The sequence below is a fragment of the Eretmochelys imbricata genome, chromosome 7 (assembly GCF_965152235.1).
Source record: "Eretmochelys imbricata isolate rEreImb1 chromosome 7, rEreImb1.hap1, whole genome shotgun sequence".
Lineage (NCBI taxonomy): Eukaryota > Metazoa > Chordata > Testudines > Cheloniidae > Eretmochelys > Eretmochelys imbricata.
The window spans coordinates 50065690-50093687 of record NC_135578.1 but is presented as its reverse complement, the minus strand read 5'-3'; the positions used below and the strand labels follow the sequence as shown (position 1 = coordinate 50093687).

At 52.1% G+C, this 27998-nt stretch overlaps 1 protein-coding gene across 1 annotated transcript; it reads right to left on the bottom strand.

The window, feature by feature from the left end:
• Window positions 1–156: 156 nt before the first annotated feature.
• On the bottom strand, window positions 157–25289 carry CAMKV (CaM kinase like vesicle associated). Its single transcript, XM_077822527.1, has 10 exons — window positions 25195–25289; window positions 10264–10395; window positions 8797–8871; window positions 7599–7737; window positions 6970–7090; window positions 5163–5238; window positions 4495–4631; window positions 3226–3304; window positions 2863–2950; window positions 157–411 (listed from the first exon to the last, which is right to left on the bottom strand). The coding sequence occupies exons 1-10, from the start codon at window positions 25287–25289 to the stop codon at window positions 157–159; spliced, it is 1197 nt and encodes a 398-aa protein (XP_077678653.1).
• Between the last annotated feature and the right edge of the window lie 2709 nt (window positions 25290–27998).

Genomic DNA, 27998 nt, shown 5'->3' with positions numbered 1-27998 from the left:
AAATAGAAGCTCTGTGCAGTGGCCCAGCTGGGGGTAGACAGAGTCAGACAGACAGGCACATAGCAGGGACAGACAGAGAACCAGGGAGGTTTGGATACCATGCCAGCAACTATGTACAATGAGAGATCCAGTGCTTCCCCACCCCGTCCGTCCTGTTCAGCCGGTTTCCTCGGTCCAGGCCTCGGGGGTGGCACTGGGGGCAGTGGCTTCTTCTCCATTACACGTAGTTGGGGCTCCCGCTGTTGGGGCAGTGCTGTCAGGTGTGGCGGTGGCCGCAGGCTGCGTGGCAGTGGCGGGGGCTGGCAAGGTGGCACTGTCCAGCATGGCGGCAGCTGGCAGGGTCGGCTTTGCCGGCTCAGCCTGCTCGGGTGCACGGAGCCGCTTCATAAGCGTGGTCACTCGCACGGCTTTCTGCGGGGAGGGGAGGAATCCCATCGGTCACTACAGCATGGGTGGTCTTTCACCATTGCTGACTGGCCCTCTGCCCCCACACTGAGCTCCTACCTCCTCCTCCATCCTGCCCACTGTTCCGTGCCCCTCTGTCTGCCCCAGCCTTCCCAGCCCTGCAGCTCCCCAAACAAGTGCAGCGTGCAGGGGCAAGAGCCAGACTCTGTGACCAGTGACTCAGGGGATGGATACACCATGAGTGCTCCAGTGGTACAGCTGCAGCACCACCACTGAGTGCCCTAGTGTAGACAAAAAGAAAAGGAGTACTTGTGGCACCTTAGAGACTAACACATTTTTAATAGATTTCCACTCCATACGGCTAAATTCAGTGCCTTGCATAATGACAGGTCTCAGAGTAGCAGCAGTGTTAGTCTGTATTCGCAAAAAGAAAAGGAGTACTTGTGGCACCTTAGAGACAAATTTGTTAGTCTCTAAGATGCCACAAATACTCCTTTTCTTTTTGCGAATACAGACTAACATGGCTGCTACTCTGAAACCTCGTGTAGACTCTTCCTCCATTGATGGAAAGGGTTCTCCCCTTGCTGCAGGGAACGTGCCTTCCCAGGCAGTGGTAGCCAGGTTAATGGAAGGGTCTATGCCGGGGGTTGGGTAGGCTTAGCTACAGCCCTTGGGGGTGAATTTTTTCACACCTCTGAGCACTGCTACATTTTAAGTGTAGACCAAGTCTCAAAGGGAACAGACATTATGGGGATGCTGCAGTTACCCCAGAATTATATGGTGTCATACTGCCTGCTTGACCTGGGCTTGTATACAGCCACCCATCACCACAGTACCGGGGCTCCAACCATGCAAATCAATAGCAACAGTGAAGCCCTTAGTGGACTTTGTGGAGCCTCCTTTTGGGGTCAACACTCTGCTTGGGGAGGTGCCCTAGGGTGAGCTGGCCCAAACCTGGCTTGCCCTCCCAGGTGGAGGAGAGGTACAGGCTTGTGGTCCAGGCAGACTGGAGAAGATCCCCAGGACAGCAGCCCTGGCCGGCCAGGGGTGAGTGGGAGCATAAGGAGAGGTTCTGAGATGGACACAGGGTAATTTGGACTAAGGGGGCTGACAGCCCAGTTGTTAGGGCTCTGGATACCCTCAGCAGGGGGTGCGCACAGATTCTCCCTAGGCTGCCGCCCTGTGTGTGTGTGTGTGGGGGGGTGCAGTGACCCCTGCTGTTAAGGGGACAATGGACAGACTCTGATTACCCCAAAAGGGGTGGCTCTTTCAGACTTCTCCAGAGGGTTAGGTCACTACAATGATGAGCCAGCACTGGGAGTCAGTGACTGACTGAAACTCTAGGGAAACTGAGGCAGTGTCCAATGCTGGCTATGGCAGGACCTTGCTATTGGAGAGTTTGTGTGAGACAGGGATCTCAAACTCAAATCACCACAAGGGCCACATGAGGACTAGTACATTGGCCTGAGGGCCGCATCACTGACACCCCTCCCGCCGCCACTCTACCCCTTCCATAAGGCCTCGCTCCTGCCCCGCCTCTTCCCACCCCTTCCGTACCTCCATTCCAACCCCTTCCCCAAAGTCCCCACCCCAACTCCGCCCCCTCCCTGCCCCTATTCCAACCCCTTCCCCAAATCCCCGCCTCTTCTCCGCCTCCTCCCCTGAGTGTGTGGGTCCCCGCTCCTCCCCCCTCCCTCCTGGAAAGTGCTAAGTGCCGCCAAACAGCTGTTTGGTGGTGGAAAGCGCCTGGAGGTAGGCAGAGGAGTTGGGACGCAGAGTGCTGGGGGGGAAGGGGGGGAGGCGGTGGGGGAGAGGAGCTTGGTGGCCGCAGGAAATAACTCTGCGGGCCGCGTGTTTGAGACCCCTGATGTGAGACCTGAGCATTACAAAGCCAGGAAATACAGAGTGAATGTTAAACAAGAAAGAAACCCAGTGGCAACTGGGTCTGGAAAAGCCCAGTTCAAGCCCCCTCTGAGCATACTAATCCTCTGCCTTCCTCTGGGGCCCTTCACCTGATGGATCCCTTTCTGGCAGCTCCCCGGACAGCTGCAGCAGAGGGGCTGGAGCTGCAGTGGGAGCAGCTTTGCCTGCTGACGGGCTGGTTTCCTAGCCCTGCCTGAGAGCGGGACACCAAAGACCTCTCTGTCTCGGTACTCACCTGGCCCTCCTGTCTTCTCTGCACCCGTCACTGTGAGATCCTCCCTCCACACCACACCCTGTGGTCCAGAGCAGGACTGAGACCCAGGGTAGGTTCAGTGACTGGCCCAGGGTGTCGGTGGCTCAGCTGGGAACTGACTGCTGATCTGTGCAATCCCAGGCCAGTTCCCCACTCCCAGATTACCCTTCCTACCCTGACTGTGGAGAACACGGTGCAGGGGGAGGCTGAGATCTCCTCTCTGCTCTGCTCAGGGCTCCCCATGGGTGGAAGCACCTGAGCATGGGGCGAGAGCTATGTACCTTCCACTTCGCTCTGGCAAAGTTCTTCTCAATTTGAGCGCAGACGCCGTCCTTGATGTTCTTATCAGAGGCGGCGTTGCCAGAAATCCTGGAAGCAGAAACACACGTCAATGACCAGCTGCCCTCCCAGCCCCATGCACCCACACTCTGCTTCCCCCCTTAACCCAGGGGGCCCGTGGGGCGCTCCACCCACCCAGTCCCCACCACCTCCAGCCTGCACCCAGCTCTTCCCCTGGCACCAGTAAGTGGAGCTGGGGTCTCATGTCCCTCCCAACTCTCACGATACTAGTCAGTGTCCCCTCCATCCCTCCAGGGACCTCCTGCCAGAAGGCCCCTTGCCTGGAGTCACCAGCGCTGCCTTACCACTCGTGGGAGATGGCTTCTTCAGCTGTGATCCTCTGGTCCTGGTCCACCTCCATCAGACGGGTCACCAGTTCCTTAGCTGCAGAGACAGCAAGTGGGAAGAAGGCGCTTAGTGCTCAGGCCGGCCATGTGCTGGGGCACAGCTCGAAAGGGGATGGTGGCGGGTAGTGGACGCTCAAGCTCCCTGTTCTCATCCGCAAAGGAGCTGGGGCTGGCGGAGAATGGAGAGGAACAAAGGAGCCCAAAGCCCTCTGTGGCTGGCTGCTCTGCTAGAGGAAAGGGTGGCAGGGGGCTCTACCGACCGATCACCAGGAAAGGTCTGTGCAGGGCAGGGAGCATGCGCCCGCCATGGCTGGTCACTGCTTTCCCCAGGGACCAGGCTTGCACAGGCTGCTCAGACAGCTCTTATCCGACTCCTCTCCCACAGGGCAGCCTGGGATGGGGACTGGGCCTTCGCTCCTGGAGCAGGCCCCATCCCGCTGTGCCCTGCCTCCCACCCCCCACTCCAGGGACAGCACTTCCTGGATAGTCACTAACCCCCACAGGACTGGCTGAGGAGGGGGAGGGGATGGTGTCCCCATAGAACAGGACTGGCACGGGCAGGATGAGGATGGAGTTAGGACCCCGTAGAAGAGGGCTGGCCAGGAAGAGGACGGGATTGGGATCCCAGAGAACAGGACTGGCTGGGGTGGGATGATGACAGGGTTGCAGTCCCTGTAGAACAGGGCTAGCAGGGGCAGGACGCAGACGTGGTTGGGGTCCCACAGAACAGCACTGGTGGGGGGGTGGAATGAGGATGGCGTTGGGGTCCCATATAACAGGGCTGACGGGGGCGGGATGAGGATGGGGTTGGCTGGCTTCCCACAGAAGAGGACTGGTGGGGGGGAGGGGGCTTACGAGGATGGGGTTAGGATCCTGTAGAAGAGCACTGGTAGGGGTGGGATGAGGATGGGTTGCAATTCTGTAGAACAGGGCGGGGTCGGGGGGAGGGGAGGTGACGAGGACTGGGTTGGGGTTGCCGTAGAGCAGGACTGGCAGTAACTGTTGTTTTCCTCTCTCCCACTGAGTGGTCTCTCAAGGGAGGGTAGGAGTGTATGGGGTCCCCGCAGCAGGGGCTCTGCAGGCTCTGCATGGGGGTGAATCTCGCCTACATGGGCTCCTCTGTTCCATTGGCTCTCAGGGCTGGGTTTGCGAGTGGGACTCTGAGCGAGCATCACGCTGGTTCTGGACCCAGATGCCCAGCAATGCCCCCAGGCGAGCGAGCCTCACCCGCCTGGGAGATCTCGTCCCAGTAAGGCGGGTCAAATTCATAGTCGCCGGCCAGGATCTTGCGGAAGAGATTCTTATCATGGTTCTCGTAGTCGTCCTCTTCCACCTCCTCATAAAAGGGTGGGTTCCCCGACAGCCTGCGTGGGGCGAGAACGTCGGGGCAGTGAGCATGCCTGGCCTGGCCCAGCGCTCACTACACCTTGGCTCCACTTACCCCATCACTGCCCCTTGGTCTTCGGCCCCCTTCCCTGGGGCCCTTCCAGCTCCCCTCCCTGGGGTCTGGGGACCCTTGGTCTCTGGTCCCCTCGCTCTCTGGCCCCCTTCCCCAGGGCCCCTTTGGTCTCCGGCCCTCTTCCCTAGGGTCCAGGTCCAGGCCCTGGTTGTTGGCTCACTCTCTCAGCTAGTTTCCTGGATGTGGTCTCTGGCTGTCACCCCTGCACCATGTCCTTGACTCTACAGCCCAGTCCATTGTCCCTGTCCCTCCAATATCAGCTTCCTGGCCGAGCTTCTGGCTCCACCCCCCATACTCATCTCTCCAACTACCATCTCCTCCACAAACATATCTTCTGCTCCCTGACCCAGTCTCTGGCTGGCCCCATCCTCAGCTAGCCTGCAAGCCAGGCTCAGAACTCCAGGACCCCAGTCTGTGTTCCCCTCCATATACTTACAAGATGTACATGATGACACCGATAGCCCAGCAGTCCACAGGCCGTCCATACCGCTGGCGTCCCACCACCTCCGGAGCTGCAACGGCCCAACAGCAAGGTGAGCCCCACACCCAGGCAGTGGCAGGAGTTCCATCTCAGGCTCTCTACAGGCCCTGGTGCCCTATGCAGAGCTGCCGGCGGGTGCCCAGCCCATTACACACAGCAGCCCCCACCTTGGACGTTCCCACGTCAGCAGTGGTGCAAGGGCCAGTCAGCATCTGGCTAGCTAGGGCTACTTCTCATTTACCTACTCCCTTCCGCCTGCCATTTTGGGCCTCACCTTGTGCATGTCTGCACTGCAGCTGGCAGCGAGCCTTCTGGCCCTGGAAGATTCTCTCTGGCCGCGAGGCTGTGCCTGGACTCCCCCTCTGTGGGCTAGCATGGACACCCAGCCTCAGCTCCCGATTCCCCTGCCATCACCTCTCTTGGTGACCCATGTTTCTCCCTTCTCACCGGGGCATTTCCAAGCTGTTTGACTTTCTGCCTACATTGTGACCTCCCCAGCAAAAGACCGGCTGCCTCAGCAGGCCTGCCTCACTCCTCTCCCCAAGCTGGTACACAGTATAACTGCCATGGTGATGTTACCTCCTGGCCCTTGTGAAGCAAACCCATTGATTCTTGAGGGAAAAGCACCACAGAGAGGAAAAGAACCTACACACAAGCTACTAAGCTTACCAGCGGTCCCCCAGCTCCAGCATGGGCTCGGGCAGGTGAGCGGCCCTTCGAACGCCATCATGGGATTTTCTTGTGCTTCCCAGTTCATAACACCCTTTGCTCAGAACACGCCCACAGTGGTGTGGGGCCTCAGTGAGCCAAAGTCCTTCCAGCCCTAGCTAAGGATCAGAGTCTGCCATAGACCAGCGGTCCTGCCTGTTAGTGGCATCAGGAGGAAGGCTCTGGGTCCAGTGTAACTCAGGCTATTTAACTAAAAATCCTCCTGTGTCTCTTGGTCCCTGGAGAATCCGGTGTGAGCCTCTATCCCGGTGGGGGAAGCTCTCTGGAGGTGTTACAACCTGAGTGAATTCACCTGATCACCCCCAGTGCTCTTAGCTCCTGGAGGGCTCTGGCCTTGCTCTTCTTTGTGGGCAGCCACCCGCTTTCTGAGCGGACATCAGTGCTCCCAGGTTACTGTGCCCATGCTCTCTGCAGACTGTGGAAACCTCTTCCCTCGACGACAGGGAGCTCAGATCTTTGCAGGGAGAAAGCCCCTGCCAGTGCCATGCCCAGGAGGACCCTGTGTGCATGTGACTTCTCCCCTGGAGGAGGGCAAAGGGGCCGGAACAGCTGCAGAGGGTACAGGATGGCATGTGAAAGGAGGCCCGGCTGGAGCAATCCTGGGCTGAGCATGCTGGTAGGAGGGTTGTGGAGAAGGAAGGGGGCAGGCAGGTGAGGAAGAGCTCAGGAGAATGTGCATAGATCCCATTTGTCCACCTCTTCCAGGTCAGAAATTCTGCCCTTGCGTGGGAGAAGCAAAAGGATGGAAGGGACCTCAGCCCTCATGCTTCAGGGCACAAGCCAGCCTTTAACTATTCCTGAGCCGCTGGAAGGGGCTCTGGGGCAGCCCCTGGGCCGGGGATGGGGGGTGGCGTGGGGAGGACCAGCCTAGATTACTGAGCCCCTGGAGCAGGCTCTGGGGGCAGCTTCTCACTCTGTGGCACACCCTTGGTTTCTGAGCAGAAATATTTCATTTTTGTGCCCTCTCTTGCCTATTCTGTCCCTTGCTGCCCCTTGCCAAATGCCCCCCGATGCCCACCTCGCTGTTTCTTACCTAGATACTCTGGGGTGCCACAGGGCTCCTTGATGAGGCCGTTCTCTAGCTTTGCCAGGTGGAAGTCACTGATTACGATCTTGGAGTTCTTCAGGCGGTTGTAATACACTAGGTTCTCCAGCTGCAGGTCCCCATACCGAAAGAAAGGCAGGAGTGGAAGGAGAGAGCACAACCCAGCCCAGGGATGGGCACATTGCTGTGTGTGTGTGTGTTTGGGGTGGGGGTGTTTGTGCCTCATGCCCACCAGGGCCTGATAATGCTCCCTGGGCACCAAGGTGCATCTCACCCAGGGCTCTGTGGATCAGCCAGCACCCCATCCTGCCCCAGGGGAGAATGGCTCAGAGAAGAGGCCATTTGCCATATAGAGAAGCTACACTGCTGGGCACACCAGGCCAGGGAGCCACGAACCAGCCTGCAGCAGGGAGCCAGGCTATGGGGCTGAGCAGCATCTACTGGGGAGCACAGTGAGGTGCCCCCCCAGAGCCCCGTCCCCTGGAGAGGTATGAGAGTGGGGAGCGACATTAGAGCTCAATTGCTTGTGATGGCTGGGGGCTGCAAGGGCAGATGGGGCGTGCAGGTAACAGACTGTCCCGGGGCATGCAGGCCAGTGGGGGAGCTGTCTGACTGACCTTGAGGTTCCTGTGCACAATCTTGAGTGAATGCAGGTAGGCGACGGCCTCCAGCACTTGTCGGATGACATTGCTGGTGTCCCGTTCAGAGTAATAACCCTGATCCAGGATCCAGTCGAACACCTCCCGGCCTGTGGCCCTGCAGTGGGGGGACAAAGCCCACACCTGAGAGAGCAGCAGGGTCAGGCCTTTGCCCTGCGGGGCAGGCCTTGCACCCAACACTCCCCAAGCTATGGCTGGAGCACTCCAAGACTCACATGAGCACCCCAGATACTGCAGGGTCTCAGAACCCTCCCCATCCAACAACAGCAGCTGCCCCAGGCTGCAGAGGCAGCTGGGTCCTTGGCTTGGTTAGGAAAAGCAGGAAGCATGGCAAGGGAAGAGGAACTGTCCAGGAGTCCAGCCCAGCCAGAGGCAGGACACAGCATCTCATCAGAGTGCTGGATCTTAGAGCTGCAGGTAATGCTATGGAGCAGCCTCTGCATTTCTGGGTGCTCAGCTGAACCCCCCAGGCCCCTGCTGTCAAGAGTTTCAGTGAAGCTGGCCAAGCCACGCCTACCCAAGAAGCATGCTCACAGCAGGGGCTTGAGCATTCCTGACAGCTCCCCACAGCAGGCTGCAGCTGAATCTGGTGAGGAACATGAATCAGCCTCCACAGAGTCACCACAGATCCCCTGACCTTCCCAGCATGGTTCTTTCTCCTGTATGGCTTGTGTGATAAAGAAGGGTCCCAGACCTGTGTTAATTGATAGCTCCAGCCCTCTGTACATGGAAATCAACAAGCCCTGTGCTGCCAGCCATAAGCTGCCCTGGCTGTGGCGCATGGCCAGTCCTCAGCTCAGAGCTGAGCTGTAATTCTAAGCAGGAGCTGCCTCTAGAATGACCTGCTAATGAGTACAGCATCTGGCCATGGGGCAAGAGCAGTCCCAGGAGGGGAGCCAGGCCAGCTTTGTGGGGCAGATCTGCATGGAAACAGAGCCTCCCAGAAGGAGAAAGGGGCTTCTGGGAATTTCCCAGGGGGCGTCTGGTGTGGCTGCCCCAGACACGTGTCTGGGGAGCAGCAGTGGAGGGATTACAGCCATAGCAAGCTCCCTCTGGGACCCCAGAGCCAGGGTCTCTCTGGGGAGGGGCAGGGGCCCTGTCAGAGCCGGCTGGGGCCAATCTCACAGCTGCCGGGTACCAGGCAGCACTGACTTACAGTTCCAGGAAGATGAAGTACTCTTTGCGGGTGACGTACACGTCCACCAGCTGCAGGATGTTAGGGTGCTTCACCCTGGGAGCACAGAGCAAGAGAACATGGGGTTAGCGGACTCTGCCCAGCGTGGCACCACGTCACTGGGGTACCTGTCTGTGCCAGGACACAGAGACTGTGCCCCCTGCTCTGCTCCCACTAGGGCAGGGCAGGCACTGGAGGCTCTTGTGGGAGCCATGCAGGTCAGAGGGGAGAGAAGACTGGGGAGGCCAAGCCGCGGGAGAGCTGGGTACAACACGGTGGACAGGGCAGGGAGAACGCTGAGCACTGTACAGGCTGGGCAAGATTCCTCACTCAGTTGTGGCCAGCTTCTTCTGCCAGCTGCTCAGCACCCTTTCCTCTGGCTCCTCCCCCAGTCCCTCAGGGTCTCCCACTGGAGGAGGGGGAGGAGCTGGAGGCACAGAGGCTGCCTGATTGGTTGAGAGGGAGGGTGAAACCAACTGGCCCCACCCAGCAGCAGGACGGAGACTGGTGGGTGGGGGCCAGGGATTCCACCGCAGCCCCAAACTCTGCTGGAACCCCTGGTGCCCCCACCTCTGAGTCAGGCTGGCCTGGGGGCTGGACTAGCTGGACTCTGCCTCGGACTGGCTGGAGGCCTAGGCCAGACCTTCCCCTCTGTGCCCACCTTAACCCAACCTGGAGCCTGGCACCAGGCCTGGCCATGCCTGCTGGGGAGCTGGGGCTGGGCAACATGCACTGCAAGTCCAGTAGAAGGGGGCGTGGGGATGAAGCCAACTGCCAGCACCCAAGGGAGGGGAGCACTGGTTTCGCCTGGCCACATAGCCACATGGGCAGGGGCAACTCAGGCTACCCTCTGTGTCTAGCCTCATCTCCCCGCTGTAACACACACCCTGTCTCCCCTCACAGTCCCTGCTATATTGCCTGCAGTGGGGGAGGCAAAGAGTACCCATTGACTGTCAAAGGGTACTGTGGGCATGTCCCAAGAAGAAAGGGCTCTTCTATAAGTTGGCACTGATCACGCACAGAGGTCAGCTTGTGAGCAAGATGTAGTGCTAGGTCAGCTTGGCCCAAGGGACCAGAGGCATAACAAAAGGAGCCGTGGGGCTGCCCTACCCAGCCCTCCCAGCATTGGAGCAGGCGATGTTGGGGGCCCACAGATGGACAAGTGCAGTTACACGTAGAAGAGGCCTGTTGTCAGCAGGAATGCTCTGAGCAGGGGGCCCGTTAGGAGACCGGATTAGCAGAGCCTGGTCAGGTTGTGTCATGGCTTCAGCAGACGTAGCTCCCCCTGGTACATTTGTCCCCCTCCATTGGCTGGTCCGCAGAAGAGGATAAGAGTCTATTACAGCTGCTAGCTAACAGAGTTACTCCTGTAGTATACGCAGCGACTCATGCCGTTAATGCTGAGAGCTTCACGCTCAATCCCCAGGATGGGAAGGGACAGTGACTCACATTTTGAGGATGATGATCTCATTCTTGGCCGCCTTCCGCACCTTCCGCCCGTCTCTCTTCAGGAACTTCTTGCACGTGTAGAGCTTTCCTGTCGTCTTCTCTTTGGCCCGGAATATTTCACAGAATTCCTCCCTGGGGAACGAATCAGCATGGGCCCTGTTAGGACTGTCCCAGGTTGCCCCATGTCGGGCTAGTGCTGGCAAGAAGCCCTGTGTGTTACCTTCTGGGAGGGAGGTGCATGGATCTGCTTCCCTAACTGCTACCTTGGTGCCCAGATCATGCTGTCAGAGCACAGATCAGTGTGGTGGCAATTCATCGAACTAGCGTCAAAGAACTGTCTGTGTGACACCAGCTACCCAACCAATGCTGCGAGGGGCATACACTACAGGACGCGAGGCAGGTGGGAGGCTGAACTCCTTGGGGGGAAGAGTTAAGGTTGCTTGGGTGCCACCTCCATGTTGCACCTTCAGTTGTCGTGGCTTTCGGCAGCACACTCACCCCGCCGCAGTGGGAGAAACCTCCCTGCACTTGAGGAAATTCCAGCACCAGACAGAATTGCTACAATGTGAAAGTGAGGCTGTGACTTCTCCCTCCAGCACAGAACCCCGACCTGGGCTCAGGCTCCCATAGGACACTGCCTCTCTTATATGGAAGGAACTCTGGGCCTCAGTCCTGCTTCTCCAGGCTTTGCCATCACCTTCTGGCCAGGAGGGCTTTTTTTACAGCTGAAACTCACATGCTACATTGGAAGTGCTGTCTCCCTTGCACCCCTGGAAAGCCAGCTAAGTGCAGCAAGGAAATGGGTGTCTAATGCCATGAACTCCCTCCTCTGCTTGGAATGGACTCTGCCTAGTATCATGCTTGCAGCACACCCACCACTACTCCCAGGACTGACTGCTCCAGCTCTACCCACTCCCAGGACTCAACCAGGCCTTAGCACCAAAAGAGAGCAGATCTAAGAAATCAGATTCCAGCCATCTAGCACCTGTCCACTGCCTGGGAACATTAGCTAGGCATGGGCCCAAAGCCGGCAGCACAGAGCTACATGAACTAATATTGACACCAATCAATGCAAGCTCCATCTCCAACACCCATGACCTTGCCAGTGATGAATCCCCTGATCTAGCCTGCATCTCCAAGGCTGGATGATGCCAGGAGCCCCGTGCTAGCCAGTGGCGGATTAATGATTTTGCTGCCCCTAGGCCCTGAAATAATTGCTGCGCCCGGCCCCTTATGAACTTGTTTTAGTTTTTTTTACAAATTCATTTGAACTAAAATGAATCTAAATATCATTAAAATAATTGAACATTTACAAGTTTTATTATAAATAAAATTACAAGTACAGCAGACCCCCGCTTGAACGTGCGTCTGTATAGCGCAATATCACTTATAGCGCGTGACCGCGCATGGATCCAAAACCCTGCGTTCAAGCAGGGGTCCGGTGTATATCAAATATTTATTTTGTGTAGATACAATAAAAGAAATATAAGTATGTGAATAGTAAGTAGTTACATTTGTTTACACCTATACCTTTGAGCGACAAACGTATTAATTAATTCTGTGTAATCCAGAGAAGTTGGTAGATCCTTTTCAATTGTCAGGAGAGAAAGGGAGTTTAATTTTTCTTCACTGAGATTAGCCCTCAAATAGTTTTTCACCCTTTTTAATGCCGAAAATGATCGTTCCGCTGAACAGTTTGTAGCAGGTGTGCAAATGAACATTCGGAAGGCAATATCAATATTTGGATATACTGAATGAATGTTTCGATTTCAAAGAAGGCTGCAATATCTTAAAATTGACTTCTTTTCATTTTCAGGAATTTTGACACCTTCCAAATACGATCGAAAATGTAGACATTCATTCACAAATGATTCTTCTAAATCTCCTTGGTAGCATAGCTGTAATTTTTTAGCGTGAACGGTTATATCTGTTAAAAGAAAAGGAGTACTTGTGGCACCTTAGAGACTAACCAATTTATTTGAGCATAAGCTTTCGTGAGCTACAGCTCACTTCATCAGATGCATACTATGGAAAATACAGAAGATGTTTGTTTTTATACACACAAATCATGAAAAAATGGGTGTTTATCACTACAAAAGGTTTTCTCTCCCCCCACCCCGCTCTCCTGCTGGTAATAGCTTATGTAAAGTGATCACTCTCCTTACAATGTATGATAATCAAGGTGGGCCATTTCCAGCACAAATCCAGGTTTTCTTCCCCCTGCCACACACTCTCCTGTTATATCTGTTGTTGAAGTATTGGTAACATTAGAGAGAAACTGAAATCTGCCATAAATTTCTTGATATGCATTACTTCTGTGTTTTAATTCAGCGCATACAAGGTCTAGTATTGTTAAAAAGGTATCTACTTTAAATTTATCTCTACCATACATTTCCACTTCACCTTCGCGTGTCTCATCAGATTGAAGTTTACGCTTTCTTTTTCGCCTTGTGTCAAATTTGTAGTCTTCAGTTTCAGATTTTTCTTTGGCTTTCTCTTCATACATATCAAACAAGTCCCATATAGAGTTAATGTATCCTATTTGTGAGTTGTAGAGTTCTACAACTGTCTGTATATCAATATTAACATTTTGCAGTTTTTGGCTAGTTATATGAAATTGATCCAAGAGTGAGCTCCAAAATATAGCCATAAAAGCTGCCTCAAGTCGATTGAGTTTTCACTGAAGGCCTGCAGCTTCATTACATGTAACAGGTAGCATCTTCCTTTATTGTATTTAAGGCTTTAATTAATAGCATTCCAGTTTTCACTCAAATTATGACAAGCTTCCACTCGAGATGACCATCGAGTCTCAGGAAGTCTTTTTATTACTTTACTGCCTGGCTTCAAATTAGATAGTAAAATCTCCCACCGGTGATTAGAGGCAGAAAAAAATGAATAAAGATGTTGGACAGTTGAGAAAAATGAACATGCTTCTTGACAACTTTCTGCTGCGCATACTCCAACCAGATTTAAAGAATACACAGAGCAAGGCACATACACAGCATAAGGATTTATAGTCTTTATTCTTGCTTGCAACCCGCTATATACACCATACATGTTAGTGGCATTGTCATACGACTGGCCACGGCAGTTGCGATATCTAATCCATAACAATTCACAGTTGAAAGTACAGCATCAGCTAACTGTTCTGATTTGTGGCCAGTATTTGGTAAAAAACAAAGAAACCTCTCTACTGGTATGTCATCATCGTTTACATATCTCAGTATAAAAGCCAATTGATCAACATGAGATATGTCGGGAGCTGAGTCAATGCTTATCAAGAAATATTTGGCTTCTTTTACTTCTTTAATAATATTTGAGATCACATTTGAAGCCATCGATTTTCATAAATTCATTACATATATAGGATGAAAAATAAGATACGTTACCTCAACCTTCATTTCTGTAACGTGCAATGTGATTTGCTAAAAATGGATCAAATTCTGTGACAAGCTCAAGGGCCATCATGTAATTGCCGTTATAAGGTGATCCAAATTTTTCCATCTTACCGCTAAATGCAAGTCCTCTGCTTGAAAGTTTCCCTACCCCTGCTACAATCCTCTTCATTACATTTCGCCAATAAATAATTTCTTCTTCCATTTGAAATTTTAAATTCGTATAAATTCTTCCCGATATCTTGCCTCTCTTCACCATTGTCATTACACCCATTTTATGTTCAGTCGAATTTTCATGTTCACGTAGTTGAGCTGATATGTTTTTCCAGTCATGGTATCCACTCATCGCCAGACTAGAGATCCCTCCGAATAATCGACATGGGGCACGGCTCCTTTGCTCTCCAAATATACAAGATATTGCTGTGGCTTTACTTCACCATTTAAAAGATGTTGTTCAAACACATTATTTGTTAGAACATGCATTTTATCAGTATATTGTCTTTTTGAGTTAGTAAAATCACTATCGATATTTTGTTTAATACCATGCGTTGATAAATACTCAATTGTAGCATCATTCAATGTCCATTGGGCCAGGTCGTCACCTAGGGTAGATATTTCAATGTCAGATTGAATTTCTGATTGACGTGATTCGTAAATCTCTGCAGTATTGTCAAAGATATCCAGATCAACATGATTCCCGGTCGTCTCTGATATGCTCGTGTTTGGAGCATTTTCTTCAACACTAACCGCAGCCAGAATTTCTTCATTAGTTTCAATATGTACTTTAATCACATCAATATTCTCAATATCAACACCAATATTTTCACTTTTTACTTCACTACTACTTTCAACTATTTTTTCTGTCTCACTGTCAGCACTAACTGGTACAACAAAGGAATCTATTTTGTGCATTTTTGCTATCATTTCATTTTCCCTTTCTTTCTTTTGTATAGCATTTTTTTGGAACTAGAATCGCTTAATTTCTTCCTTCCAGTCATATTATTAATGTTTAGGATTCTCACAAGTATGTTTACTAAATGGTGTCGTGCCATCATGGGTGGTATCAATACGCGCTATGATTGGTAGAATCGCAGCGTCACTGAGGCTGCGATTACAAAAATGCTGCTATTATAAATTTCCCGCCCCTGCAAATTTGCCACCCTGGGCCTAGGCTTTGTCGGCCTAGGCAATAATATGCTGCTGGTCCTAGCCCACCTAACCCCTCAGGATAGATCACACCCTTGCATTCACACCCTTTAATCTTTTTACAAAGGAAGCCTTTTAAGGTATCATTTGAAAACTCATAATTTGCTGGGCAGTACTGTCCTGGTAAAATATGTGTGGCAACATTGTATGTGAAGTTATAACATTCTACTGTATGGTTTTGTCAGGGGTGAAAGTAACTTAAAGGACTTACTGGTACTCCGGAGTCCTGAGCAGGGGGGCGTGGCCTTGACCAGAAGAGGCGTGGCCTCAACCGGAAGAGGCGGAGCCTTTAATACCCCGGCCCTTTAAATCAAGATTTAAAGGCCCCAGGGCTCTGGCTGTGGCTGGGGGACCCAGGCCCTTTAAAGTGCCGACTGAGCCCCTGCTGCCAGAGCCCCTGGGGAGCCCCGGACCCTTTAAAGCGTCAGCCTGGGGAAGCCGGTTTGGTCCGGCATGGCATACTGGCTCTTGCCGGTACGCCATACCACACCATACTGGCTTACTTTCACCTCTGGGTTTTGTTAACACAGGTTCCAATCCCTACAGCCCTGCCCCAAGAGAAGTCAGCAAACAGGCCTGAACTAAAGAAAGGAATGTGTGCTCTGCTTAATTTGCATTGAACCAGTAAACAGAGTTATCAAGCAGGAAGGTAAGACAAAGAAGTTCAAACAGGTACAAAAACCAACAGGGAAAATCCTTCCACATCAAGTCTTTGGCTCCTGATTTTCAACTGGAAATGTTTTTCAAGAAGGGGACTGAAACCATAAGGAGGAACAAACACTCCTTTCCCATCACATTCTCTACACCTGAAGAGACAAAGGAAGCAGGCTTTGGACTCTGGGGAGGGGTCCTGACCTGAGAGTTTGGTCAGTAAGACTTCTAGAGCATGTGGTAAGAAACTTTGCTTGAATCTATGGTAGTTTGTTAAATTAGGCATTAGTAAATGTCTTATCTTTATTTTTCTTGTAACCATTTCTGACTTTTATGATTCATTACTTGTACTTGCTTAAAATCTCTCTCTTTGTAGTTAATAACCTTGTTTTACTGTTTTATCTAATCCAGTGTGTTTAAATCAGAGTGTCTGAATAACTATTTGAGATAATAAGATGTCATATTAATCCCTTAAAGGAATAATAAACTTAAAATATTTGTACTGTCCAGGAGAGGGTGGGGCAGTACAGGACATACATTTCTGGGGGAAACCTGGCGCTGGGGGTATGTTGGAGTCACTCTGCAGTATAACCCAGGATGGTAAGAGCTGCAGTATAACCCAAGTGTGGCTGGTGGGCTGCAGTTACATACAGACACTCAGGGTATGTCACCTGCACACCCCCAGGATACTCGGTACATCACAGACCCAGACAGGACAAGAAGGCAAACAGCACTGCATTCATCTCCTCTGCAAACATCAAATCCAAGAAAGGGTGCCTCAGATAAGACAAGGTCATTCAAATTCATTAATCTAACAATAGAAGCAAGAGCCAAAGCTAACACAGATGTTATGCTCATTTACAGACCAAAGATGAAAGGGTTCACGAAGGAACTCACTGACAACGATGGTTATCTTGGGATATTTCAACATTCATGTCGAAAAGGCTGCAAAGACAACCCCCCCGCCCCGCAAACTCCTGTCCTCATCTCTGGTGAACTCACCCAGCTGGGCACAGCCTGGACCTGCTCTTTGGTCTAGATATCAATATTAGACATGAAAACCCAGCCACTGCCTTGGGCAGACCATCAGCTCATTAAGGCAGTGAACAGCGCTCTTCCAGGACCCAGCATCAGAAAGACTCATGGACTTTGCCAAGTTCAGCAGGACTCCACAGGACAAGGAGTCCAGGACCTAGTGACTCATCGTCATTCTACACTTGCCTTGGCCATTGGCCCCAAGTGGGCCCTTGCTCCCCATCACCCACACAGGTCTCTGTGGTTTTGACACCCTGAACTGGATAAAGAGAGAGAGAGAGTGAGAGAGAGTCAGAAACTTGAGCGCAGATAGCAGAAAACAAAGGCTGATACAGGCAGGATGAAACAGAATGAATTCCTCCATGCCTATGCTAAGGCTTTATTAATCACTAGGAGAACCTTCCTATCAGCCTGCTGAAATGACCAGCTAGATCCTGTCCCAAGGAGTTACCTGGGTGGTAGATCGCTTCATCAATCCTGAGGCCACACCCTGCATCTGAGCCAAGCCCCAAGTGCTGGGAAGAATTATCATCCTATGGTGCTGAAAAGATAGTGTGCATTCAGGGAGGTTTCTCACACACCCTAGATCTGCTCTGTCTGTACCAGCCAAAGAAGAACCCACCTGCATTCCTGGAGCTCAGTGCAGTTGCTCCTCACAAAGTACTGGACACCGTAAAGGAGTCTGGACCCAAGACTCTGACTCACCCCTTTTCTGGCTGGTGGCAGACAGCCTGGAGCAATGGGTGCTGCTCCTGCCAGGACTAGCCAACACCTCCATCAGAGGAGGAATCTTCCCTCCCTCCTTCTGAGCTGCAATAGTGCTACCAACACTGAAGAAACCCACTCGGAATGCTTCGGTTCTAGCCCACTGCCGCGTGGTATCAAACCATCTGTTCCTAAGCAAGCTCACAGAGAAGCAGACAACGGCCAACTACAGACTCACCAAATTTAAGCTAATATCCTAAACCCAGCACAGTCAGGATCCAGGCCAGAAGATGGGACAGAAGAATGACTCCTGGTGTCTACAAATGGAGGGCACACATCCATTCTCATCCTATGGGACCTCTCTGCAGCACTGAACACTGCCAACCAGGAGAGAATGCTGACCTCCCTAAAGGAGGTAGCAGGAGTGCTAGAATGGCTTAAGCCCATCCTGGAGGGATGTACCATGTGGCAAAGAGAAGAGTTTCAGATGGCTTAGCTGTGGACTCTGTGCTAAGAAGGTAAGTAATTATCATTGGTGACTCCCTAGTAAGACCAGTGGGCAGAGAATTCAGCAAAGGACACACAGATAACAGTGCAGTGTGCCTCGAGAATGAAAATACAAGATGTTACTGCAAGATTGGGTCGGTTATTTGACTAATAACACAGCATCACATGGAACTACACAGGCCACAGAAGATGTCAGGGACCTTGGAAAGGAGCTGATGAAGAGAAAAGTTCCAGTGATCTCAGAAGTTCTTCTGGTCCCATGAGCGAGAGAAGGCAGAAAATACTGGAGGTGAACCACTGGCTGCATGACTGGTGTGAAGCAGAAGGGTTTGGTTTTGTGGAACATTGCATAGCACCCTCTCTCCATGGAATGTGGCCCAAATTGGACAGCCTGCATCTCATAAGTGGGAGAGATGCTAATCTTCTCAGCTGGAGGCTAGCTGGAGTACCCAGGAGAACGTTACACTAGCAATGCCAAGGGATAGTGCTTCGGGGCAAATACAGTACCTGCTCAAACTCAGTGTATCACAAAACAAACTGAACCAATGGGACGAAGAATGTACAAAGAAATTTTTCCATTGCTTCTGTACCAAAGCCGGCAGTCTGAGTAACAAGCAAGAAAAACTGGAAATTCTCATTGATAAGAAGAAATTTGATACAATTGGCATTGCTGAAACTGGGCAGAATGAGTGGCATGTTCAAATCCCTGGTTCTAACCTGTTCTGGAAGGATAGCATGGGTAAAAGAGGTGAGGAGGTGGCACTGTACATTAAAGATGCCGTTACCTGATTTAGAGATATCAGAAGCTGAATACAATAGACAGGCCAAGCTCTTGTGTGGAATGAAACCATGGCCGCAGGCACTGCGGTTGTGATGAGCCTGGTGGTTGCACGTAGCCCTGTGATCATCGCTGTTGCTCACCACAGGGCGCCTCAGCTGACGCTGTCTCTCCATTCTGTTGCAGTCTCTGTTTCTGTTCCCATGGCGCTGCTCCCTGTGATTGGATAGCGCTGTTGCCATGGGGTCACCAACACAGGCTGTGCAAAACCATTGCCAATCGCACCGTCACTCCTTGAGCCAGGCAGGTGCTCCAGGGTAGGGTGTTTATGTTCCTGCCAGTGAAAGGATGGCTCCAGTGGGCCGCTGCTCAGCTTCCTCCGCCTTCTGGAGAGGCATGTGCCAAGGGCGTTCACTGACAGTGTTCCGGATCCTCATGCAAACACATTCCCAAGAGCTCCTGCTGGGAGGGGCTAGTGGACATCGTGGGAGAGCTGTGCAGGCCTGAAAAATCTCCAGTCTCCCCTGACACAGCAGAAGCAGTCTCCCCTGACACAGGTCACCAAAGACACAGGACAACGGACAATACTTTCCACAATGGCCATGGATGTCATTTGGGAACCATCTCGCTGTGATACAGTCACATACACCAGCCAGCTGAGAGCAACCAGCTGAGGGAACTCAAAGCCTGGTGACTCCCACAGGGGTGTCACAAACTGGAGCAGGGGTCCTTAGAGAGACTTTGGGATATTCTGCCCAGCTTCCACCAGCAGCCATCCCTGGTGTCAGTCGGCCCCAGCAGCAACCACACCGCTACCATGAGCATCACTGCCATATTGTTACCAATCTCGCCCCTGCATTGGCACCGTCACCCAGTCACCCCCTGCACTGGCACCAACTTCATTATCCCCTGCTCCTGCTCCCAGCCCTGTAGCCAGGTCCACGCTATCACCCCTTTGCCCACGGGGCGGTCTCCATTGCTACGGTGTTCCTGCTCCCGCCCCATGCCCTGGATCATACCAACTGGGAGGTGGGCACACATAAAAAGAGGAGAGTGTTGCGTCTTTTACGTGTCACACAACGACTGTAACATGCAGGAACCGCACAGGCACGGTGGGGTCCAAATAACCACAGTTATCAACCACACACAATATGCCAGGCCTAGCCACACATTCACACTACAGCTCTGGCAGGGGGCACGCAGGCTCAAACACAGAAGACAGCAAGGCCCACTACAGGGCTTGCTAGCTATTTAAAGGGATACTGCGCACAGGTGCGGAGTTTTGTTTTTGTCAGTGGGTGCTTGCTCCTCTCCAAGGGTGAAAGTAAGTTAGAAGACTTACCGGTACGCCGGAGTCCTGAGCAGGGGGCATGGCCTCAACCAGAAGGGATGTGGCCTTAACCGGAAGAGGCAGGGCCTTAAATCCCCGGGAACTTTAAATCACCCCTGACCTACCAGCTGCAGAGGCAGCTGGGAGCCCCAGGGCTCGGGGGTGATTTAAAGGGCCCAGGGCTCCAGCTGCCACTACCGCAGCGGAGCCCTGGGCCCTTTAAATCACTGAGGAGCTCTGAGGCTCCCGGCTGCCACCACTACCCCGGGGCTCTGGACTCTGGCAGAGCTTTAAAGGGCCTGGGGCTCCGCTGTGGTAGCGGCTGCCGGAGCCCCGAGCCCTTTAAATCCCCGCCTGAGCCCTGTTGCCCGAGCCCTGGGATAGCGGCGGCCGGGCTCTGTTGGGAATTTAAAGGGCCCCAGGGCTCCAGCCGCCACTACCACCCTGACCCTTTAAATCCCCTCCAGAGCCCCGACGCTGCTACCCCAGGGCTTCAGCAGCAGGGCTCAGGTGCGGATTTAAAAGTCCGGGCGGTAGCGGCGTCTAGAGCTCCGGGGCCCTTTAAATCCCCGCCTGAGCCCCGCCGCCGCCACTACCCCAGGGCTTCAGCAGCAGGACTCAGGCGGAGATTTAAAGGGCTTGGGGCTCCGGCAGCTGCTACCGCCCCGGCCCTTTAAATCCCCTCCCGAGCCCCGCCACTGCTACCCTAGGGCTTTGGCAGCAGGACTCCGGTGGGGATTTAAAGAGCCGGGGAAGTAGCAGTGTCTGGAGCTCCGGGACCCTTTAAATCCCCGCCGGAGCCCTGCCGCTGCTACCCCAAGGCTTTAAATTGCTGTCTGGGAAAGCCGGTCCCAGGACGGCGCACCGGCTCTTACTGGTACTCCGTACCAGGGCGTACTGGCTTACTTTCACCTCCGCTCCTCTCTGACCCCTACCCACTCCATGCAAGCAGCGGGCAGGGCCTCAAAGGGAAGAGGCTGAGTGGGGGCGGGAGCTCAGGTGAGGCCTCAGAAACAAAGAGGCCAAGCGGGGGCAGGGCCTCTGGGTGGAGCAGCAGGTGGGCCTCGGTCCAGGCACCGGGGACCACAAAAGATTAATCAGGCCCTGCAGGTGCTGAGCACTCCGTATTTTTTTTTTCAGTGGGTGCTTGAGCCCCGGAACACCCACGGAGTCAGTGCCTAGGATACCATGGTATTACCGCCTAATATACTCTAAATATCTCTCCCCCTTCAGTCTGAAAAAGGACATAACGTAGTTACTAATGCAGGACTATCAAAGCTACTCTTATTCCATGTGCAGCATGCTGCATGTCCAGTCTGAGCGGAGGATGACGACTTCTCTCTAGCTAGCAGCTCACAGGCAGCACAGCAGGATTTGGAACAGCAGCTGTATTTCTTGTGCAGTTGTCTCAGCAACATCTCCCTGCTCTGTAGCGCCAGGGTCACCTGCAGACTCACTGGTGCTATCACAAGTCACCATCTGTGGTTGTATTGTAGGCTCAATATTTTCAACAGGTGTAAAACTTCCTGCTGAACCTGTGCTCAAAAGCTAGTTTCTGGGTCTTCTCCAGGACATGTTTGGTGCCACTTCTACCTGTTAAGGCATGGGACCAGTCTGTGACACAATCACTCCAGGTTTCCACCAATTGTCTTGATCGTCTCTTACTACGACTTTTTCTCCCACGTGAAAGCTGTGTGTTCATGTGTGACTATCTGTGGCCATTTGATCACATTGTTTCTTGTGAACTCCCTCTATAGATCAGGCTTTAAGAAGTCCAGGTGTTATCTTAAATTATGTCCCCAAAACATCCTCGCTGGTGTCTGATTTGTAGCAGCATGAGGTGCATTCCTATAGGCAAATAGAAAATTTGCAGTCTTGTGTTGTAAGCTACCCTTATCCGGGGTCATAGCATGGATCACTTGCTAGAATGTCTAGACAAACCTTTCCACTAATCCATCTGTGGCAGGTTGGGAAGGAGCTGATGTGGCATCTTTGTTCTTTTGACAACAACTGAAACTCTTTGGATGTGAATGGAGTTCTGTTGTCACTCACAATATTCCAGCCTCGAAAACAAGCTGGGTCATCATCCAAGACTGCTATGTCATGAAATATATGGCAGAATGCAGGTAAAACAGAGCAGGGGATATACAATTCTCCCCGAAGGACTTCAGTCACAAAATTAATTAACCCAGAGTGTCATCAGCATGGAAGCATGTCCTCTGGAATGGTGGCCGAAGCATGAAGGGGCATACAAATGTTTAGCATATCTGACACGTAAATGCAGGCTACAAAAGTGCCATGCAAATGCCTGTTCTCACTTTCTGGTGACAATGTGAATAAGAAGAGGGCAGCATTATCTCCGTAAATGTAAACCAACTTGTTTGTTTTAGCGATTGGCTGAAGGAGAAGTAGAACTGAGTCGATTTGTAGGCTCTGAAGTTTTACATTGTTTTGTTTTTGAGTGCAGTTATGTAACAAAAAAAAAAATCTACATTTGTAAGTTGCATTTTCACGACAAAGAGATTGCACTACAGTACTTGAATGAGGTGAATTGAAAAATACTATTTCATCATTTTTACAGTGCAAATATTTATAATAAAAATATACACTTTGATCTCAATTACAAACACAGAATACAATATATATGAAAATGTAGAAAAATATCCAAAATATCTAATAAATTTTAATTGGTATTCTACTGTTTAACAGTGCGATTAAAACTATGATTAATCACGATTCATTTTAAATCGCGATTAATTTTTTTGAGTTAATTGCGTGAGTTAACTGCGATCAATCAACGGCCCTACTTAAGACTTGTCTTGTGATTTATACAAACCAGCTTTGTCCATGGCACTGTAAGGATCACGCCTGGGATGTGGGTTATTGGGCCTATGGTCAGAGCCATAGGGGTGGCCAGGCCTGGAGGTTAGAGCGGAAATGGGCTGGCGTGAAGAATCAGGACCACAGGCTGCTCCGGGACATAGTTGAAAGCAGAGCCATAGGTCAGAGCCAGGGTCCAGAAGCCAAAAAACAAAGCTGATGGGTGAGCTGGAGATGTGCCTGGGGAGAGGAGCTGGAGTCCAGAGCCAGGGGTGTCAAATACAGAGAAGGGCAGGAACTGGGCCAGGAGCAGGACCAAATGCAGCTGCAGACAGGGAAGGCGCTGAGCAACCACGAGCACAGGCTGTGGCAGGGTCAAGCAGTAGCTAGCTCCATTCCACCACCAGTCGGGAAGTGCCGTCAACTGGGCAGCCCCTGCTAGAGTCCGCTGTATCCACTGTCTTGTCTGACCCTGCTGCAGCTGGCTCCCTGACAAATGCGTCCATGCTGTGCAGCTGAATCTTGGAAAGGTTTCCATTTCTTCCTTTTTGCTCTCAGCCTCTGCTCAGCCACCATCACATGGGACTTTGTGGGGGCCTCATACCCATGCTCTCGTCCTCGTGAGATGGAGTACCAGCCATGCCCCGTGGCACCTGCTCCAGGGCTCCCTGCCAAACAGCAAATGCGGCCATTATTGCAAACACCAGCCAGTTAGACTGAAATAAGCCCTTGTATGTGATAATTGTGAGGTTCTTCTTGGCACTGCCTCCAGCCTCCGTTTGTAGGCAGGCTTGGACGAAGTCGGTCCTGAAGAAATGCTGCTCACTGGCTAACGAGGCAAAGACAGCCTCCATTTGAGTCCAGGGACACTGATCTGCATGCAGCAATGGCTAAGGATAATCTTGAAATCATACCAGTTTCAGACACCTCAATTCATTTCACTGCTGGCTCTCTCGGGAGCTCCTTGGCTGGAACTCCAGCACCCTCAAAGAGTGGAAATTCTGCCTCTCCCTTTGGCCGTGTCTCCAAAGGTACCAGGTGAGCTTTGCACAACTCCCAAATCGCTCGCTCTCTTCCAGCTTCCTCATTTGTTTCCCGATGCAAACAGCTGCCTTGTCCCAAAGTTCCGCTTGTTTGCGTGTCAGTCTGGAGCTCCGCAGTTCTTTACCGCTGCATGGGTGTGTTTGTGTTGCCATGGCAGGCCAGCTGAATCTCTCAAACAATGCAGGACCCTCACACTTCACAACATAGAGATTTAGCAGCTGCTCGTTACAGATAGATGTTACCTTCCCTGTAATAATGCCCAGGGGAGAGAGGGTTTCTCTTTATATTTTCTAGTTACACAGAGATTTTCTGCTCTCTGATAACCACACTGTGAAATCCCAGTCACAGCAGAGCCTCAATCCAGCTCCATTTTGTATCTTACCCTTCCCATTGGAAAGAAATCCAAATAACCCTTCATTTATTGTATTCTAAATGTAAGTAACTGTAGAGATGCTGCAGTGGTTGTCATACTGTGGGTTGGGACCCAAAGTGGGTCCTGACCCCATTTTAATGTCTCACTGCAGCCTGGGACTGAAGCCTGGTCCAAGTCCAATTACCCATGCAGTAATTTTTGTTGTCAGAAGGGGTCGTGGTGCAATGAAGTTTAATATAGTATTCTCCACAGTCTCCCTGTTATCATCTGCAATGCTGAACTCCTCGGGGATGGCCCTTAGAGGGATGGGGTGTGCTTTTTGCAATCCCCAGCACATTTCCTACATTCACCCCAATTTCTTGCAGTTTCTCCAGGGTTTGTCCCTGACCCAACTACCATTTGCATTGTGCGGCTGTTTGTCGCATGGACACACAGTCCTTGAGCATTGCTCACACTGTGCTTTCTTCTTGACCCACAGTTTATTTGTTGTATGGATCAAATGGAGCTGTTGCAGCTCCCTGGCATCTATCATAGCTACACACAGTAGATACAGAAATTTCTGGTGTGTGTTTTAGGTCAAGCCAGCATCACTGGGTGTTTTTGGCTTGCTTCAGTGTGTGTACCATACACTAACTGGCCCCTTAATGCATCATTTCAACTCTCTGAAGCCTGGTAACACTGAGCCTTGAGCCAGCCCCATATTCACAACATTTCTCAGCTTCTTTTTGATTCCTTTTGTAACAGCGGAAACACTTGGTGCTCACCGATGGCTGGGGGCGGGGTGTATTGTTGGCTGAATTTCCACAATTGCAGCAAACATTTTCTCTGTGAGATTAGTAGGGACTGGTAAGCTGTGCAGCAGATCCTACATTTTAACCCCCTTTACACTTAGTAAATCTGCCACTTCTGTCTTCCCAGTGATACTGTTATAGATGATCTACTATTCCAGTCTCTCAATCTAGGTGAGCCATAAAGGAATACCACCCACTTCCTACACACTGCAAAAGGGATGGGAGAGTGTAAGCAATGGAGACAGCAGAGCAAGAGGTGTGGGGGAGAGGGCGGGTAGCATCCGGTTCATACTCACGTTTTGATGACCTGTCCCAGGTCATATCTGTCAGTCACCTCAGATGGCTGGTTGTAATCTTTCTTGTCTCCCAGGGTGACGCAGCCAAACGGCATTGCCGGGTCTGGTGCTGGAAGGCAAAGAAGCAGAGAGTTAGATTTCCATATTTTGAGGGAGTTTTGCATGAACCTGCCACTTGGCCCTGTTGCTTTACTCCTTGCCTTCCTGGTTCTAGGCATGCTCAGGGACACACATGGTTGCTGAGACTCCATCCTTGGTTTTTTAAGTAGCATTCATGCCACCGCTAAGGATTTACTCCCTTTGCATTAGTCTCCTTATTTCATTGATATTTTCCTTTCTGAAGCTTGGTGTCAAGGTCACATTTGGTGTCCTCCCCACCCCTGAGAGTGTCAAACCTAATTCTGTTGTGTGGTCACTGTAACTTAGTGGCTCTGCTACTGTCACTTCTTGAACTCCTCTGTGTTAGCGAGATCAGTCGTTCTCCTTGTGCGCTTTAGCCTGAGCTGGTCCATGAAGTGACTACTTAACACATTGAGAAATGGTTTTCCTAATCTTGGTTCCATTTTCCCAGTTGCTAAGTGGGTAGCTGAGGTCCTCTTTGTTTCCATTTTGTCAGACTTCGCTGCCTTGTTGATCTCTCTCAGCACTGTGCACTCAATTTCCTGTTCTTGGTGCTAGCACCATTACAATTAAGGCTCAAACTAAACTTACTGCATAACAACTGATTTTTCTGAGTGCTCAGAAATCCATATCCAAACTCCGATTGCCTAGAAATGTGCTGTGCCTCAGCAGTGCTCACGGCAGGTGGTCCAAATCCAGGCTAAAGTTGAGCCCGGGGTTCCCAAGACATGCCTGAAATTATCGCATTACAGCAAAGTGTTTAGGGTTTTTATAAAAATTTTTGCACCCACCTGGGGTTCAAACTATTGCCCTGATCCTGCCCTGCATTGATCACAGCTGGTGTCTGGCACCTCCTTGGGAAAGCAACATTTCCAGTGTGCAGTGGAGTGGGAGTTAGATCCCCCAGGCAGCTCATGTCTGGGGAACAAGCCAAGGAGCGTGGTTGGAGTGCAGTCCGCAGGACTGCTGGTCGGCAGGGGGCAAAAGACACAGCTGCCCTAGAGTCACAGAGCAGCTCACAGCAACAGGAGACAGCTACATGTTGGCAGGAAGTTCAAGTCCTGCCCTCTGCAGATTTCTGAGCTTGTCAGCTGTGCCAATTCCATCAGGGTGGGGGCAGTGTCACAGGGCTTCTTTCGCTTGGGAGCAAAGCTTTTTCATTAAGGACTGATCTTTCCCAGCACTCTAAAATCCATATGCACAGTAAGATTGTTCTGAAAGCTGCTTCCTCAGGGCCAGAGGTGGAGCAAGTGCTGCTGAGTGAGGGCTGGGCTGGCCTGGAGCCGGTTTTGCGGCTGGCTGCACTCAACGCCCCGAAAGGGCACCCTGCACTGCCACCCCCCTGTGAGTGGGCATTAACGCAGTTTTGGGGCAGTGGCTGTAGTTCCATTCTCAGCCCTGGGACTCGTGTCCCAGGCAGAACCAGCAACATGAGCCTCTGCTCTCTAGGTGTTGGTCACATGAGCTTCTATGGCATCCTTTAGGCACAGTGCTGCTCCCCCCCACTCCAGCCTTTCAGCTTCCCACCCTGTACCACACCCCCGAAGTGTCCCCTGCCCCATGCTCTCTGGCTTCTCTGGCCCCTGTGTCCCTCACCCTCCATCCCCCAGCTGCCTTGGATTAGAATTTTGGCCTCCTGAGCATGCTAGCCCCCACTACCAGTGCTGTCAAGGGGCCCCAGCCTAGTGGATTCAGCACCCTCCAGCCCCATTTCTTAGCCCTGCCTGCCCTCCCTCACTGATCCTGGCTGGCGCTACCCAGACAGGGCCTGAGGGAATCCCATTGAAGCAACTGGGCAGCATTTGTGCCACCTCCAACTGCTGCTGGCCAAGCCCACATGCAGCATTTCTCTAGTAGAGTCCCAGATCCCCCCCCAAATCCTGCAGCATAGAGGGGTGCTGGGTAGGGAGAGGGGCTATAGATGGAGGCTGTGCTGCGTGAACCCCACCAGGCCCTGCCAGCTCCCAGCAGGTGATGCCATTCAGTCATTTGAACAAGCTTTATATCCTCCCATTGGAATAAGCAGCATGCCCCCGCAGACCCACAGCGAGATCCTCCAGCCCCCAGGCACCAGCGAGACATGCCCCGCCTCAGCGAGATCCTCCAGCCCCCAGGCACCAGCGAGACATGCCCCGCCTCAGCGAGATTCTCCAGCCCCCCTGCACCAGCGAGATCCCTCCCACCCAGACCAGCAAGTTCTCACAGGGAACAGTTACCAGGGTGACCAGAAGGGCAGCTATGCTGTGTCTAGGTGCATGGTCACAGCTGTGCATCCCCCATCAGTGTTATAGGGTCCCCCACTGGGCCTGGTCCATGAGGCCAGGACTCTGTCAGGCCCCAGCTCCCTTCTCTGGAGGGCCCCAGTTCAATCACCTAGAGGCACTGATGGGTCAGGGCACCACCCATGGCTCTGGCTGTAACAGACCTTGCCACTGGGGGGCCCTGCACCGTTTCAGGGGCTGGGGTTCAAACCAGGGCCAAGTCCACACTTACATGATGGGCTCCACCTTAGGGGATCAAACCAGGGTTCTCTGGAGCTCCCAGCTGGAGCTGAAGAGATGGGGGCTGTACCCGACTCACATCCTCTGGGGTTGAGGCGCAGAGGGGGATGCGTCACCCATGTGGACCTCAGGGGGCTTATGCACCCCATGCTCTATTCTAAGGGCTATGGTGACCACAGCCAC

What these genes read in the sequence shown, in the direction of transcription:
- CAMKV (XM_077822527.1), bottom strand. Translation starts at nt 25,289, where the DNA reads ATGCCGTTTGGCTGCGTCACCCTGGGAGACAAGAAAGATTACAACCAG. An exon ending in TACTTCATCTTCCTGGAACT is followed by an intron (nt 7,738 to 8,796) that starts GTAAGTCAGTGC and finishes CCCCCACTGCAG; the next exon opens with GGCCACAGGCCGGGAGGTGT. An exon ending in TTGCCAGAGCGAAGTGGAAG is followed by an intron (nt 412 to 2,862) that starts GTACATAGCTCT and finishes CCCTCCCCGCAG; the next exon opens with AAAGCCGTGCGAGTGACCAC.